The 16789-nt window shown below is 48.2% G+C and overlaps 1 protein-coding gene across 2 annotated transcripts in view; it reads left to right on the top strand.

The window, feature by feature from the left end:
* The window catches only part of Lrrc20 (leucine rich repeat containing 20), a 67305-nt gene that overhangs the window by 36349 nt on the left and 14167 nt on the right, over nucleotides 1-16789 (top strand). For both annotated transcript variants that reach the window (XM_013017127.1, XM_013017126.1), the window contains one exon: nucleotides 10928-11095. In XM_013017127.1, the coding sequence (XP_012872581.1) occupies nucleotides 10928-11095 (168 nt within the window). The remainder of the gene's footprint in view (nucleotides 1-10927; nucleotides 11096-16789) is intronic.

The raw sequence follows: 16789 nt of genomic DNA, 5'->3' as shown, positions 1-16789 counted from the left end.
ATCCCTGGTGCCTGGGCCTGCTTTTCTCTGCTTGCTTTCCTCACCTACTTGTCCCTAGCTGAAATCAGAATCAATTGAGGAGCTTTTCTAAAAACACATTAATTTTGGTTGTACCCCCAGAATGAGCCATTCTAAAGTGCTGGCTGCCAAGATTGAGAACCACAGTTCAGGGGTTATAAGCATTAATGCCTAGGATATGACTGTGCAACTAATGAGGGATTCTGGTTGGGGGTAGAGCAATAGAAAGTGGTGGGGACTGTGGCAACCTAGCCTTGTTCAGCTTTAGCCAGTGTGCCATGAGAGACAACGGGCCTGTGTCACCCACTGTTTAACTATTTAGTAGATATGGGAAATTAGCATTTTTTGGTGAATTTTAAGTACTACAAAATCCAAAGGCCAATGGAACATTTTAAAGGTAGATTTAGCCCACCAATACTAATTGTGACAATCTCCTGAAATATTAGCATTGCCTCTACCAATCCACTTCTGGGATAGAGAAGGAGGACCATGGAAAGAGGGCTGGTCCAGGGCAACCCAACAGGACACCTAGGACTGGGACCCAGGTTACCCACTGCCCAGGTCAGAGATGCTTTTCTCAGGCTGCCTATATTAGTTCAAGTGTCCTCTAGTATGGAATCTAGCAAACTGAGGTAGATATTTCCACTCTAGAAAAGTTGAGAAGGGGCTGGGAAGGTGGCTCAGTGGTAGAGCATTTGCCTTGCATGCATGAGGCCCTGGGTTCGATTCCTCAGCACCACATAAGCAAAAAAGAAAAAAAGCCGGAAGTGGCGCTGTGGCTCAAGTGGTAGAGCGCTAGCCTTGAGCTGAAGAGCTGAGGGACAGTGCCCAGGCCCAGAGTTCAGGCCCCACGACCCGAACCCCCCCCCAAAAATAGTTGAGAAGGCATGGGCACCCCCAGGAAGGGTAGTCAGACAGGGACTTCCTTTGGGGTTAGATAAGAGGTCAAATGTATTCTTCTCAAGTCCTCTGAGCACCTGGTATTTTCCAGACCAGTGTCTGGAAAAAATCTAGGAGGTGAATAAGCCAGGGTGTCTGTCTCCTTGCAGTAGCCCAGGTTTACATGATAAATACATCCTCACCTCTGGAGCTTGGGTAAGGTACTGATGGGGACTACATGCCAGAAGACTCCTGGGCAGAGGAATGGATGCTTCCTGAGAGTGGTAGTGGTAGTGGCAGATGTGGAGGCTGTGGGGAAGGGAGCAAGAAGAAAGAGGAGGAGGGAGAGAAGGAGGGAAAGAGAGAGAGAGGGAAAGAGAGAAGGAGGGAGGGAAGGAAGGAAAGAAGTAGGTGGGAGGAGAGGAGAGAGAGAGAGGGAGGGAGAGAAGGAGGGAGGAAAGGAGGAAAAGAGAGGGAGGGAGGGAAAAGAAAAGCTTTCAGAGGACTTGACAGTGGGGCCATAAGTGTCTCATACACAGAGTGGGGCGGGCGGGGGGAGAGGGGAGCCCTCACCAGCAGCATGGGGCTCAGCTGCAGAGAAGTGTTTAGGATGATGCCCTTTGGGTCAGAAGCCTATTGGGTTCCGTTCGAACTCCTCCTCAGTGCAGAGCCCTGCCTGCAAAGAAAGGCTGGCCCACTGCTAATTGGATTTCACACAGCGTATTGAGGGCTATGTGGCCAGGGACGGGGTGAGCTAGAGCTGATTCCCCATCTGGCCCTGGGCTCAAGTCTTCGTTGTCGTGTCTCTTTCAGCACCAAAGTCCATGTTTGTGTGTGTGGAGGAGGCATGGCGAGGAGCATTGTGTCTTCTTCTGGGTTCCTGGTGGAGGGGGATTACCTCAGTACCAGGGAGAGGACAATCTGCCTGCCCCCAGCGAGTCTCACTGTCTCCCAGGATTCGTGGCTGGTCTGGCTTGGGGCATCTTTATTTATTTCATCCCCTTTGTTCCTCAACAAGTTTATGGAAAGAAAGAAGCAAAAGCTGAGAAGGGAGAGTCTAGATGGAATCCATCTGTGGAAAGTGGCTCTTTTGTCCGTGTCTCCCTGCTTCTACTCAGGTAGGATAAGTAGAGACACTCTGGGCTTGCTGTATAACAGGCAGCCAGACCTACGCCTTGCTTTTGGTGGAAACTCAAAGGTGGGCAGTGCAGTGGGTTAGCTTCACAGTGGAACAGCAGGAGGATCTGGTCCTATTTGTTGTCTGGCTGCTGACATGGGGCAGCTGCAGGTATCTAACTAGAAGCTGGTAACTCAAGTGACTGGGTAAGGTGTGTGTGTGTGTGTGTGTGTGTGTGTGTGTGTGTGTGTGTGTGTGTGTGTGTGTGTGTGTGTGTTTCTCTGGTTCCTCATTGGAAGAGGAGACACAAATCAGGGAAGCTCTAAATTATTGAGTCCTGACATTCAGGACCAGTTGTTACAGGGTTATTGATTGGCCTTTTGCATTGTTGCTACAAGTAACAATCTGACTTCCTACAGTTAATAATTGCAGCTGTCCCATATCCTGGGCTGGTGCTATAGATAATGGGTTAGGATACTGAGCAGATGCTAGCTGCAGGTTGTAGACAAAAAATTCTATTTTTAATAGAAATAGTATCACTTTTTCTAATTTACTTTATTGTTTTAGAGGTGATATCAGAGGGGTTACTTTTACATAGGTCAGGTAATAAGTACATTTCCTTTTGCATAGTGCCATTTGTTCCCTCATTCCCTCCCTCCCATCTCCACCAATGAGTTGCATAGTTCACTTTCATCAATGTCCAGTGCAGCCAGTGTGCTCCATTGCTGCATTTTCCACACTTTTTCCTCTGATTCTGCACCTTCTCCCCACCCTCTGCAATGTCAGAAATACCAGAAATACAGAGTCAACATAAGGAGAAAAACAAATTAAGAAAAAAGTCATTTCTTTCTATATCTTTGGAGTTTGTTTCTATATATATATGTATATATATACATATATATAATTTTATATGCATATGAAGAAGTGCTTAGGTATTTCACCATTGTGATTATCTCCTAAGACTATCTTTTGGTCTCTCTGTATGTGGATATCTAGAATTCTGTGTGCTTTGTCATATCCCAGTACGTTGTAGATCTAACTTGTATATATATCAAGAAGAACATGTGCTGTTTGTCTTTCTGCTCTCTTTAACATGATTTGTCTAGTTCCATCCATTTCCCTGAAAATGACATTATTTTATTCTTTCTAATGGCTGTGTAAAATTCTATTGTATATAAAGACAACATTTTTGGATCCATTGTGCGGCATCTGGATTGTTTCCTTATCTTGGCTGTTGTGAATAGGGTAGCAATGAACATGAATGTGCAACTGTCCTTATCATTTCCTGGCTCATGATGCCCAGGGTAGATGCCAAGGAGTGGTATGGCTGGGTGTAGGGATGTAGTTTTTTTGAGGAACTTCCAGACTGCTTTCCAGAGTGGTTATACTAGTTTACATTCCACCAGCAGTGCAGTAGGGTTCCTTTTCCCCCACATCCCTGCCCGCCAGTATTTGTTGTTGTTAGAATTCAAAATGTCAGCCAATCTAACTGGGGTAACATGGTATCTCAGGGTTATTTTGACTTGCATTTCCTTTATGGCTGAGATGATGAGCATTTCCTCATGTGTTTCTTTGCCATTCTTACCTCTTCTTCTGAGAAGTGTCTTCTTGGCTCCCTTTCCCATTTAGTAATTGGTGTATTAAGTTTGGAAGGAGTTAGTTTCTTGAGTTCCTTGTATATATTGGATATTAGGCCTTTGTCTGATATATTGCTGGTAAAGATCTTTTCCCAATTGGCTGGCTGTCTTTCTAGTTTAGTAACTATGTCCTTCACTGTGCAGAAAATTCTTATTTTAATGTAATACTACTTGTCCAGTCTGTCTCCTATCTATTGCACCCCTGGGACTATTCAGGAAGTCCCTGCCTGTAACTGTAAGTTCTAATATCTCTTCTACTCTCTTGCAGTAGCTTCAGAGTAAAAAGTTCTGTTTTGATGGAACCATTGTCAAGACATTCAAGCTCTCCCACCCCTGCCATTCTCAGTCCCATGGATCCTTGTGCCTCTGTCCTGGTCCAGTAGAGGGTGAGGGGTTGCCCAGGCGAGTGACAGAATGAATGCTCCAATTCACCGGGCGCACAGCTATCTGGCTCCGTGGCAACTGTTTATCCCTCATGCCCCCATATCATTTGGGAACAAGAATACTGAAATAGATGTGGGGCCGCCTGGCAGGGTAGACAGGCATCTGAGCAGACACAGCCACATGATAATGTGAGGGGCGGGTGGTGGACATCAACTCAAGAGTGCATGGATGACTAGGAGGTGGAAATCAATTCTGTTCTGGTGAGTGGGGAAAATCAAAATGCTTCCAGAGGAAATTGCTTAAAGCAGGAATTGATAGATGAGTAGGTGTTTGCCAGATAAAGGGATAATTTCTGAAGCATCTTTTAGAAGATAAAAAGTGTGTTTGGGGAAACGATTGGAAAGATGGAACAGGAATAAATGTCACAGAGCAGAGATATAGATGTGTTGGCGGGGCCTGACCCAAGGAGTCATCTCTGCCAGCATGGAAACAATGTGGAAAGACCATGGGAGGATGGTTGGAATAGGCCCATGGAAAAGCTGAGAGGCATCCACACAGCAGAAGCATGGGAAGTTGAGGCATGAAAGTAGGAAGATGAAGAAGATAGAGGGACCTTGAAGGCTAAGCCCCAGGCTTTATCTTCATCCAAGTCCCAATATCCTGCTCAGCAGATAATATGTCCCCTGGGCCAGCAGTGGGACTGCTACAGGGTGCATCATTGTGGACAAGGATGGACAGGGGGTCTTGTGCTATTCTGGTCAGTCAGACCAGGCTGTCTGTGGAGGCTTGCTGCATGGGCCATGAAGCTGCAGAAACCAGATCCAATGGAGCCTGGCCTGTCAGAGATAACTCTTGATTAGGCACTAGGTAAGGGATAATCATCTATCTATCAAGCAGTGTGGAGCTGAGACATTGTCTTGGACTTTAGTTCTTTTTTTAGAGGTGGTGGGGGGTCAGTCGTGGGGCTTGAACTCTGGGCCTGGGTGCTGTCCCCAAGCTCTTCAGCTCAAGGCAAGTGCTCTACCACTTGAGCCACAGCACCACTTCCATTTTTCTGGTGATTAATTGGAGATAAGAGTCTCATGGATGTTCCTGCCTGGGCTGGCTTTGAACCACAATCTTCAGATCTCAGGCTCCTGAGTAGCTAGGATTACAGGCATGAGCTACCAGCACCTGGATTGTAGTTCATTATTTATTGATTTTTTTCCCCATCATTGACAGGCTTTTTTTGTCTCTTTCCAATGTTTTTCCCAAGCTTGGGTTCTTGGATTGCTCTCTGGTAGGGAACAAGTGCCTCCATCTCTTCAGAGCCTGGGGTCTCACAATGGACACCCCACAGAGCCTGTTTATGAGGCCTCCCCAGCTCCCCAGGCAGCCCTGTGTCCTCACCACAGGGCTCTTTGATTACTGCCACACACAAAAAAATAAAGCTGACAGTTTTCCTTATTACCTCAGCCAACATGACAGGTGGGAAGAGAGCTCTGTTACTCCCCCTGACAAGGCACAGGGTATACCAGAGAGAACATAGCATCATTTCCTGTATAAGCCCCTGGGAGAGCAGCCTTCTGCTCTAAGCACCCTGAATGTGGTGTCTGAGGATGACATGGACAGAGGGCATTCATACAGACAGGCAAAGGGTGAAGGAAAGAGGGCTATTCTCTCCATTCCTAGCTGCCTCTGTCCTTGGAGGAGGCTGGGAAGGATCATAGATAATGTGGACAGTGCCCTGGGAGGGCCTGCTTCCTGGTGCTCTGGGAAGGAAGAATAAGGAAGGGGGTACCTTGGGCATGATAAATCTCCAAAGCTGAGGACCAATGGAGGCATCTTTGGAAAGGTCATGGACCCCAGTGCACTAGAGGATGAAGTCACAGAGCATTGTTCTGCCCCACTTCCCACGTGGCTTCAGTCCTCTGAGTTTACTTCTCCTCATGTCTCTTAGTGGAACAAAGACGGTTCAGAAATGTGCCATGGAATCCTGGCAGACCTGGAAATCAGCTTCTGATGTCTTGGTTGTAGTTGAGCTATCAGACCTACTGCTGGGGACCATGTTTTCTGTTCCCTCACATCTTCCATCCCTGGAATGGAGGAGTCTTGGAGGGTCCAACTCCTTTAAGTTGTGCAAAATGAGCCGCTCCCCTATTGCTGACCCTTCTGATACAGAGGCAGTGATGGTGTTGTGGCCCCTCGCATGCGATGTTGCCATCAGCTCTGAAGGATTTCTGGCCCCTGAGGTTACCTGGATGACCTCAGTGGAGCAAAGGCCTGTCAGGACTTCTGTGAGCACACTTAACAGCAGGGTCATCCTCCCTAGCAGAGTTTAAGGAACCCAACCTCACAGGCCTCCACATCCACATCCTTAGGCTAAAATCAGAGATACAATTATGGAGGTGAGAGCCTATGCATTTTAAGGCCGCTACATAGAGCAGAACATCTGCTAGAGAGATCAACCAACTCAGAACTAGAAGGAACAACTCCAGGCCCCCAGGAGAGCTGTTGGAGGGAGCCTGGATAGGTGTTCTTGCTCTGGAAGCAGGGGACACCTCCTCCCTCCTGGAAGACAGCTGGCTCCAGCAAGCTCCTCTGCCCATCAGTACACAAGGGGAGGGGGCAGACCTGGAACACTAGGGCTGTGACTGAATCAACTCCATGTCTGTACCCTCCAGGGCCTGAGCTCTGTGACAGAGGACTGCAGTCCTCTCCCTTGCTCTTCCAGCAAGTCTCCTTTGCTCTGCTCTACAGTTTAGAATGCTTCATGGCCCCTCATAGCCCATCTTTCCACTCCATTTGTTGCTGTCTCTGAATAATGTTTGTGTTTCGATCACACTTGCCACGTTCCACTGCTTCATTTGGAAGTCCATCTTGTTTGTTTTTGAATAGGCAATACATGATGCACTCAGCATCTGAGTGCAATGGTGAACTCTGGCAGAATAGAGTAGGAAGAAAGCAGAGGAATTTTATCATCCACCCACCATGCCTGACATGTCCTGCATTTCATCTGGCAGCTTGACACGATGACACAGAGGCTAGCCACTGTGTTCTGAACCCCACTGTTTCTGGACAGAGGGAAGGTCTGAGCCTAGACTAATAGAGGAAGCTCCTCCTTCAGCTGATGGTTGTAGAGCTCTCCCTACCTCCACACTACCCCACTGCAGGGCTAGTCTTGTGCAGACCTGGGAATAGCAGGGAGAGTAGGGAATTCAGGTCAAGTCAGCCTGTAACCATCTAATGGTCCTCCATCTGCTTGTTCATTTATTCAAGAAATATGTGCTCTCTTCCATCAGCATGCCCTATGTTAGGTCCTGTGCTGAGTGCTTAGGGTCCACAAAGAACTTCTGGATCATAACAGCACTGCTGCCCAGGTTCTCTGGCCCCCACATGGCCATTTATCCCTCAGTTCCTGCCCACTGTTCCTTTGGCTCCAGTCTACTTTTCTTGGGAAGCTGCTCTTTTCTCCAGCCTAGGGCTTCCTGACCACAGGTCTTGGTCTCTGTAGTAGAAGCAGGCAGTGACCTGGTTGGAGTGAGAAGCAAGGGGCAGCAAGGGATCCTGGGAAAACCAGTAGACACAAATGCCCCTCCCTGCCCAGACCCAAAGTCTTTTCCTAGGGCACTCAGTTGAGCCCTCGTGATATGTGAGCACCAGATGGGGTTGTGTCCTGTGGGTGGACACAGGTAGCAGTGGGACCAGTCAAAAGCCCTTTGGTCTAGTCTCTGTCTCTAGGACTTTGGAGCCAGGCAGAAGCAACACACAGTCCTTTCTGACATGGACATGAGCAGCAAGCAGTGCCCCTAGGTACAAGTCCATGGGAGTTCTCAGAAAGCAGTCTGTGCCTCTCACAGACATCATTGTCTTTCACTCAGCTCCAAATATGACCCCAAACATGCTATCTTGGGTATGAGGGATATTGAGAGCTACTAAAATGGGTGGTGGGCCTCATTTTTTCACCTCCAGGGTATCAGATAGAGCCTACCTCTTGGTTTTAACCTTCCTTGATTAGATAGATGAAAGTTCTTGCCATGAGCATCAATCAGAACCTTCCAGGGAAGTGAGGCTCCCTCTTCCAGGGATGCTGCTAGCCTGAGAGCTAGTTCGGCCAGGGCAGGTTGCCTGACAAGGTCTCTGAGACCTTCGTATTGACTGAGTGCTTACTATTCTGGGCAGTGTTGTGAGAACTTTTCTGAAAGCCCCATATTCATGCAGAGGAGGTCAGCAGTTGGGAAATAGTTGGAAATGAATACTGTAGGGGAGGAGACAGAAACCAGCTGGAAGAATTCTTCTTTTAGATGGGCTAACATTTCAGTAATGACACAGTAAAGTCAGTTGCTGGTGGCTCACCCCTGTAATCCTAGCTAAGTCAGGAAGCTGAGATCTAAGAATCACGGTTCCAAATAGCTGGAGCCTGGCTTGGTATTTTTCAAATTGTTTATCTTGATTGATGGATTGGTTGTAGGTTATGAGGCTTGAACTCAGGACCTGGATACTGTCCCAGGGCTTTTTCGCTCAAGGCCAGCACTCTACCGCTTTGAGCCATAGCTCCACTTCCAGTTTTCTGGTGGTTAATTAGAGTTAAGAGTCTCATGGACTATCTTCCCCAGGCTGGCTTTGAACCTTGATCCTCAGATCTCATCCTCTGGTGTTGCTAGGATTACAGGTCTGAGCCAGTTGGAGGGTTTTGTTTGTTTGTTTGTTTGGAGACTGGGTCTCCTTGTGTAGGCCCACCCAGGTGGCTTGGAACTCTCTGTGTTACCCAAGCTGGCCTTAATTGGAATTTCCTGCTTTGCCCTCCTGAATGCTGGTAGTATAGGTGTGTACAACCAAACCTTGGTGGGCTGTTCGGACTTAAGAAGAGCATCTCCCTCAACCCAAGGTCACCTTCTGGAGCTGTACAATAGTACAGAGCCCTGGGGGAGGGGTGGGGCTAGCATTACAATGGCTCAACACCCTCTCCCCCCCCCCCCCCCACGTGAAGTACAAGACTTTCAAAAAATTAAAACTTTTTTTATTATCTTTAAGTAGTTGGGAAAGAAATTGCCAGTTGAGGGAAGTGCCTTAAAGTGAATGAAAGCTGCCTCCTTTCTTTTGCCAACTCTGTGCTTGGTTACTTAATGTCATTGTCAATAAGAAAAAAATGGAGACTAAGAGCAAATTATACCATTCAACTTTGTGTTACTAGCTTTGTGTGTACTAGCTTTATGTGCCATTATCAGAGCATTTAGCTCACATATGAGATCAGGAAATTATACAACTTGTATTATGTGCCTGGTTCCTGGAGGTGTTTTGAGTGAGCCAGAAAGAACTCCAGCCTTGCTAGGAAAGGTTGGAAGGAGGAACAGAGACAACACAGGCTCACAAATGCCCAGGGCCTCCCCCAATGCAAGGCCTCCTCTCTCACACATGCATTCTTGGGCCTGGCAGTGGCTGTTTTCTGTTCTTCCCAACTGCTTTGCCCTGGCCTATCCCATAGCAGCCAGGTAACTCCAAGAGTCTTTTAACACAGTAGGTGCTAGGACAGGCTTTGGGAGGGTGGGAGCTTACGCTTGTTAAAACTCAGCCTCTAGCTGGCCGCCTACCAGACATACTGATGGATACTGGCATACCAAGGATTCTGGGCCAGAGGTTAGGAACAGTTCCCACCTTAATTTCCTGACAACACAGAGCCTGACTTGGACTCTCTGTTAAGGGTAGAGGTTGTATCAGTCACAGAGTAGGAACTAAAGGACACCAAGCAAGTCCAGGGCCTCCCCAGGGAGCAGGAGCTACTGACAGCTCATCCCAGAGGGACCAGGAAGACAGGGTTGTGTTTGAGCTCAGACTCTACCACCCTAGTTACACTTACTGAACAATGATTCAAAGGTAAAATGATGAAGACTTTGGAGAAGGCCTTACAGAACATTCCACCACAAGGGTAGGCCCCTTCTGAGCATGAGATCTTGTATGGCTGCACTAGTCATCTGCTCACAAAGCTGGGCCTCGAGAGAAGAGGGGAAGATGTTCTTCAGGTCATATGACATTCCTGATCCTCTGTTTCCTTTGAATCAGACAGAGGAGGGGCTCACAGGATGGTCACATATGAATGGGAGCTAGGACCCCCTCTTATTTCTCTCCTGGTGCTTTTCTCTGTGTTAACAGACTCAGTCAATCCTCAGTGGTCCTGTGAGGCAGGACTTATGAGCCCACTGCTCGAATGAGGAAACTGAGACCTAACTAGGCTAAGTGATTGAGTAAACAGGTGGAGATGGCAGGTTGGGCCTGGCACCAAGCAACAGGATTCCCCATTCTCCCCTTGAGTCCCCGCCTTACGCTTCCCACCTGTTGATCTTGGTTCTCCCCCTCACATAGGTCCCCCAGGGGCTGCTCAGCCTCTCTCTCAGCATTTCAGCTTTAGCCTTTATGCTAAAATCTCTGGTCACTGTCTAGCCCAACCTCTTCATGCACAGGCCCTTGCATAGGTTGCTAGTCAGCTTTTGGAGCAGCTTCTCTGGGGCAGGGATCCATCCATGTCTGGTCAGTGATGACAAAGCAGAGAACAAGGACACATGCATGACACACGGAAGAACTTGGCTGCCCCCCCCCCCGCAACCCCTGGATCAGGGAAAGACTTGAAAACTGGGTATCTCTTAGGTAGACTGCCCATCTCAGAATCCTGACTCCGACTACTCTCAGACTTCTGTCAGGAAAATCTTCATTCTAACACAAAAGAAACCAATCACTGCTGGAAAGATGGTGGCAGGCCATGGCAGCCGTGGGCACATTACCCTCCTGTAGGACACACATGGAATCAGTTACTTGAGAGTACTTCCTGTAGGGGAGAGGGGAGTCTGGGATTTCCTTGATGCCCTTCTGAGCAGGCCCCCTTCCCATTCATCTCTCTTTCCTTTCTTCCATGTGCCAGAACTCCACCTGGAAGGGAACTTCCTACATCGTCTCCCCAATGAGGTCAGCAGCCTGCAACACCTCAAGTCTATTGATCTGTCCCGGAACCAGTTCCAAGACTTCCCTGAGCAGCTGACCACCCTGCCAGCACTGGAGACTATTAACCTAGAGGAGAATGAAATTGTGGGTGAGTCCAGCCCAGTCTGGGGCTGCTGTTGCATGAGTCTCTGCAGGGCCTGAAACTTTGAGGTTCCGCTTTCACAGTCAGGTGAGGGACTCCTGAGAAGATAGCCACTGTGTGATCCTGCAGGTTGATGATCAGAGCTCCTGAAAGAGCTGAGCTACTGTGGACCACAAGCTATCCCTCTCTGGGTCTCTATGTGTCAGCCTAGGCTATCTCTGAGACGCTTAAACTGTAACCCTTTCAACATTGAATCCTACCCGAGTCCCCTGCCTTCATAGAGGCCTCCATGTGCATGAGCATGGGCCATGGGGCAGACATGCCACAATACCTTCTGTGTGGCTCCTGGTGTAAACATACCCTCTCCCTGGTGTAAACATACCCTCTCCCAGCCTCTTGTGGTCCCACCACGGGTGGGTGGGTGGGTGGGGGCAGACCAAGAATCCCATGTGTATCCTCTCCAAACTACAGCCCCAGGGAGCTGGGGTCTGTTGAGGTTGGAGGAAGACCCTCCCTTCTCTGGCAGCACTTCCATATCTGCTTCATCAAGACTTTGAAGAACTGAGTGTCCTCTTCAGCCGGCAGTCTCATCTTCCCAGAGGAAGCTGAACACTTGCTGGGTGTCTCTGGGTCCTCATTTCTCTATCTTGCTCCTGCAGCTGGCCTGGCCGCATTTCACCTCACTGAGCTTCTAACTTTAATGCTTATTCTAATGCTACTGCTATTACTTCTAATCTTTTTCAATTTTGCTCTTATTTTTTTAAGTCCCTTTATAGTCATTATGTCGTTTGACTAAAAGCAAGGGGTTTTATTTTGGGGGGAGGGAAGTGTGGAGGGGCTGTTTTGGACTGCCCAATAGGAATGGCTGTCTCATGCTGTGATGAGCCCATCTCTGAGCCCCACAGCAGGCAGACCCTGGCTGGGTGAGGGGTGGGAACAGTCCATGAGAGCTGTCCCAGGTCTGTTTGGATGAGTAAACTCCGGTCCTAAGACATTAGGAGAGAGCATCAGGTTGCAGAGAAACTGTAGAAGTGCCAAGAGGAAAACACATGATTCCAAAGTCTCAACCTTGTATCTGTCATGGGGTTTTCTTGACTGGTCTTTGGGAGGCAAGGTGGGCCATGCGTCTTTCCCCACAAGAGATAAGATCTCACAGCAGCACCCCTGCAGTGGAAGCTCCACAGTCACATGCCTCTGCCTTTCTACAGTGACAGTAATAACTTGTTACACGTGGATCATCTTACAGCTTACCAATATTGCATCTGCAGGGTGATCACCCCTATTTGACTGTCCTAGAAACTGAAGAGAAATTTAAGGCCAAGTGCTTATTGCACAGCTGGCCAGGCAAGAGATACAGCAGTGACTAGGCTGTTTCCAATTCAGCCTGTGGCATAGCCTAGCCTGGGCCAGGTTGGGGGATATGAAGATCCTGGGGCAGGAGAATAGGAGAATTACCCCTGTCCAGTAGAGGCCTCTATTTTTCCCTAAGCAGCAGGTGCCTTACTGTTCACACTGCTGGAGTCTTGGGTCGTTTTTCACTCCCCAGTATGAGGGAGGGGAAATGTGGAAGGGCAGCCATTGCCCTGCCTACTTCTTTCTCTCCCTGATCCATTCTTGCTACTTGGGAGCTTTAACACTCCCAAACCAGTAGTACCTTCCCAGCCTCCTCTCCACTGTCCCCCACCTCCCTGCCCTCATTGTCATGGCTCTTTGTTGGAGGGAGGTGAGAGCCTCCAGCTGCATGTTCTTCACTGTGGAAATAGCTTTTGCTTTTCTCAAGTTGTAGCTGATTCCCTGAAGGATCTCATTGGAATAACAGTAGTAGGAGCTTTGGATGCCTTCCAAGGGGTTTATCTTTTCCCTTCAGAACCCTCAGTGGGTGCTGGGAAAATAAAACAAATTTTAAACGAGAACTATCTCAGAGATACATGAGTTACCTTAGACCTTTAGCTCAGTAAGTAGAGAACAAATAGCGCTGAAACAAAGGCCCCAAACGCATTAGAAGGACATCTGTCCTAAGAAACCTCCTCAAAGATGCTCTGGCCTGGCTCCAGAAAAACCTGGAGGCTCACAGCATCTGAACGCTGCCAAGATCAACTTGGTCATCTTGTTGTTCCCCATCCTCCTGTCACTTGATCTTCCTCCCCCTTCTAGACTATTCCAAGGGGAAGAGAAAGAGCCAAGGGCTCCATTCTTGGAGGAGAGAGGGACAGAGACCTTAATGGGGCATTCAGGCTGGGAGCTGTCTGCTTTTCAAAGTTCAGCCCTGGAAGTGGCAATGTTTGTCCTGGTGGCTGAATGTCCTCACATGATGGATCTCTGCAGCATGCAGCTGCCCTGGTTGCCATCATCTTGTACAGTCAGCCCTCTGGTCTGTATATGTCACTCTTCTCTGCTCTCCCCTCTGTGGATACACCAGCTCCCACAGGCACACAGCAGGCACTCTGTTGCTTGAGAGAATGGTAGAGCAGAATTCCACAGCCTGGGTGCCTGGAACATACCCAAGACCCAGTGAGGCAGTTATTTCTGTCACAGGTCGTGAGCCAGTAGGGAACTGTAATGACAAATTATTAGACTGAGACCAGTAATTTTCAGTAGAATAAAAAATGTCAGCTATGTCACATGTAACATGGTAATTACTATTGTGTAACTTTTAATTTCAGTTTTACTATACGCATGCACAGGTATACATATATGCATATATATTTTCTGGGGCGGGGGGTAGGTCATGACAGAAAATTGTATTTCTTGCTGTTGGGCATAGTTAAAAAAAATACCAAATTGTTCTGCAGAGATCTTGTGTCTGCTCTCAGTCAATTTAGATGCCTGCCTCCTATCTGCCCCAGCCCATACTTCCATACCATACAATCTCCTTCCCTCCTCATTCGCTTTCATCCCCAAATAATCTGGGTTGTTGCTCTGGAAGTCCTTCCTAGATCTTACTATTCCCTCTGCCTGTGGCCAAATCTTAGGCCCAGTTCAGATGAACAGTAGTGGAGCAGGTCAGGAGCTTCATCCATCTAGCCTCCTAATCTTCCCATCCAGGTGGGAAGCCTCCTAGGTCGTGAGGCACTGGCCTGTGAGGCACTTGTTTGCTATGAGCATTCTGAAGAAGGAGGGGTTGTAGCTTAGACCATTTGTTCAGGAAGCAGTCATTTACAAGTTGCTGCTGAGATACGAGATGGTGTCTATATTTTCCAAGCCAGAAAAGGGTACAGTTGTCTCTTAGTATTCATGGAGGATTGATTGGTTCTGGGACCCTTGGGGTTACTAAAACCTGTATAGGTATAAAGTTTCCTTATCTAAGATAGAAGTATTTATATAATCATCTGTTCTCATTTACTTTAAATTTATGATATTTAACACATTGTAATGCATATAAATGGTTGCTTTACTGCATTGCTTAGGGAATAATGACTGTACATGCTCAGTACAGATACAAATGTTTTTTTATGCAGAACATAGGGATACAGGGCATCAACTCTATATGGAAGCTTTCAAGTATTTATGGACAAGAGTGCTTGGGGAGACTTGGTCTCTGGAGAGGTGGGGAGTTTGCAGAGATTGAGTGAAAGAACTGTCTATCCTGGTCTTGAGTTGCTTGCAGGTGTTAGTGAGAGCAAGCATGAGGCCACCAGACAGGAAATGGTCAGCAGCAGGGGAGGCACCATGGCCCGCAGGGAGAGAGCACACAGCTGTCCAAGTGTCCTTGCAGTATGTCCTTGAGGGATGGGGCTCCCAGGAGGATCCAGGGAGGACTTGTGAGAAGGTGAGGCACTAGTGTGACCAAGAGCAGTGATGTGGGTCCACGATGGGCCCTGCGTTCCGAGTCTTAGGAAGATGAAGGAGTTAGCTCTCTCACCCCAGTAGCTGACACGTGACTTGAAGGTGGGCATGGCAGCATCATGAATTTCTCCCAACTTGATGCTACATAGCAATTCAGTGCCAGAACATGTGGGGGTGAGGAGGAAATCACGGATTCAGAATATTTTATTTGCCAAGCAAGAGACTATTTCAATTAAGCTAGAATTCTAACTTCCTGTAACTCTAAATTCCCTGGTTTTTCCCCACTCTGCCTCACACTCCTTTGGAGAGAACAAAGAACAAGTGCTTTTTATCAAACAAAGCAACTGCAGTTAAAAGACTGGTGGGCACCAGCGGCTAATGCCTATAATCCTAGCTACTCAAGAGACTGAGATCTATGGATCTCAGTTTGAAGCCAGCCCAGACAAGAAAGTGCATGATCTGTTTATCTCCAGTTAACCACCAAAAATCCAGAAGTGGAGTTGTAGTTCAAATGATAACTTGAATGGAAAAGCTCAGGGACAGTACCTAGGCTGACACACATAGAACTCAACCCCAGGACCAACACACACACACACACACACACACGAGAGAGAGAGAGAGAGAGAGAGAGGCCCTGTATTCTGTAGGGATGCTTCAGGCTTCATTTGTTCCATTCTGTCCCTGTGCTATTCATTTCTCACTATCCCAGCCACTATGTGGGGTCCTAGGATCAGTAGAAGTTGAATCATGCCCTTTCGCAGTCCCTATCCCAGACCTACTCAATCCAGAAACCAGGTGGAGGACAAAGGTCTGCTTTAACTAGCTGCCTCCCTCTTCAGGTAATTGTGATGCTTGCTGAAGAACCTCTCCTGGGCTCTCACTTCCCAGTTTCATCCCCTGAGAGCTTGGTAGAAACTCAGAACTTCAAGTTCTACTTCCTGCCTTCCAAATCGGGATGTGCAGCTGAAAAGATCCCAGGTGAACTGTGTAGCTGGGGAAGCATCAAGGCAGGACCCTCTCCTAAGCAGCAGGTACCATCTAGGGGTCCTGGTCTCACCATTCTCCCAAGCACAACGCCTTCCACTTGAAGAATTTCCTGGGCATGCTCTTCAGAGCCCATACCCAAGACCACCTATTCAAAGTGCAGCTTCCTGGCCCTTTTCTCAACACTTCCTAAATCAGAATTTCTGTGGCTGCAGCAAAAGATGGATGTCACATGCTTACTAAGGTCCCCTGACAATTGTTTGCCCCATTAAGTTCTAGGTGGTGTGGGAGTAGGCTTGCCTATAGCCCAGGTCCAGAGTCTCTCACAGTGCACGGGGGGAAGCTATGCGGTCTGGGAGACATCAGTCACACTGTGTGGCCTTGGTGCACAAGGCACCTTAAACCCTGTAGGGGCAGGGGAACTTCTCAGTGTATGCCCCAAGTGCACCTGCCTGTTCTTCTGGTTAGCACAGGAAGGGAGATCATTCACCCGCTACCTCCCAAGGTGATTTTAAAAAATAGAAGTCAGTGTACTCTTCTCTCCCCATGGCTTATCTAGGTCCTCTCCACTCAACCCTGACCACCGTCCATAGTCACCTCCTGCGCAGCCTCCTTCCTTTCCTTTGCTTCTCAGTGTTTAATGGCAGAAAAGGCACAAGTCTAAAGCCCCAGGCACATTGCAGACACAAGCAGGCCACCGTATCTCTGCAAGCCTCCATTGCCTTGTCTGCAGAACAGAGAAACTGATTGCATCCCCAGACTCAGGGCTGGTGTCTTGGGTGTCTGTGATCACCTTCTGCCATCTCTCCTATCACTTGGTACACTCTAGTACTAGCCACATACAGCTGTGAGCACCCCAATCCTGGCCATGAGCAACCTCATTCTCACTCCTTGCCCTCCAGTTTGTTGGGTGACTTACCTAGAGGCTAG

The sequence above is a fragment of the Dipodomys ordii genome, unplaced genomic scaffold (assembly GCF_000151885.1).
Source record: "Dipodomys ordii isolate 6190 unplaced genomic scaffold, Dord_2.0 Scaffold34, whole genome shotgun sequence".
Classification (NCBI taxonomy): domain Eukaryota; kingdom Metazoa; phylum Chordata; class Mammalia; order Rodentia; family Heteromyidae; genus Dipodomys; species Dipodomys ordii.
This window is presented reverse-complemented; position numbering and strand designations above follow the sequence as displayed.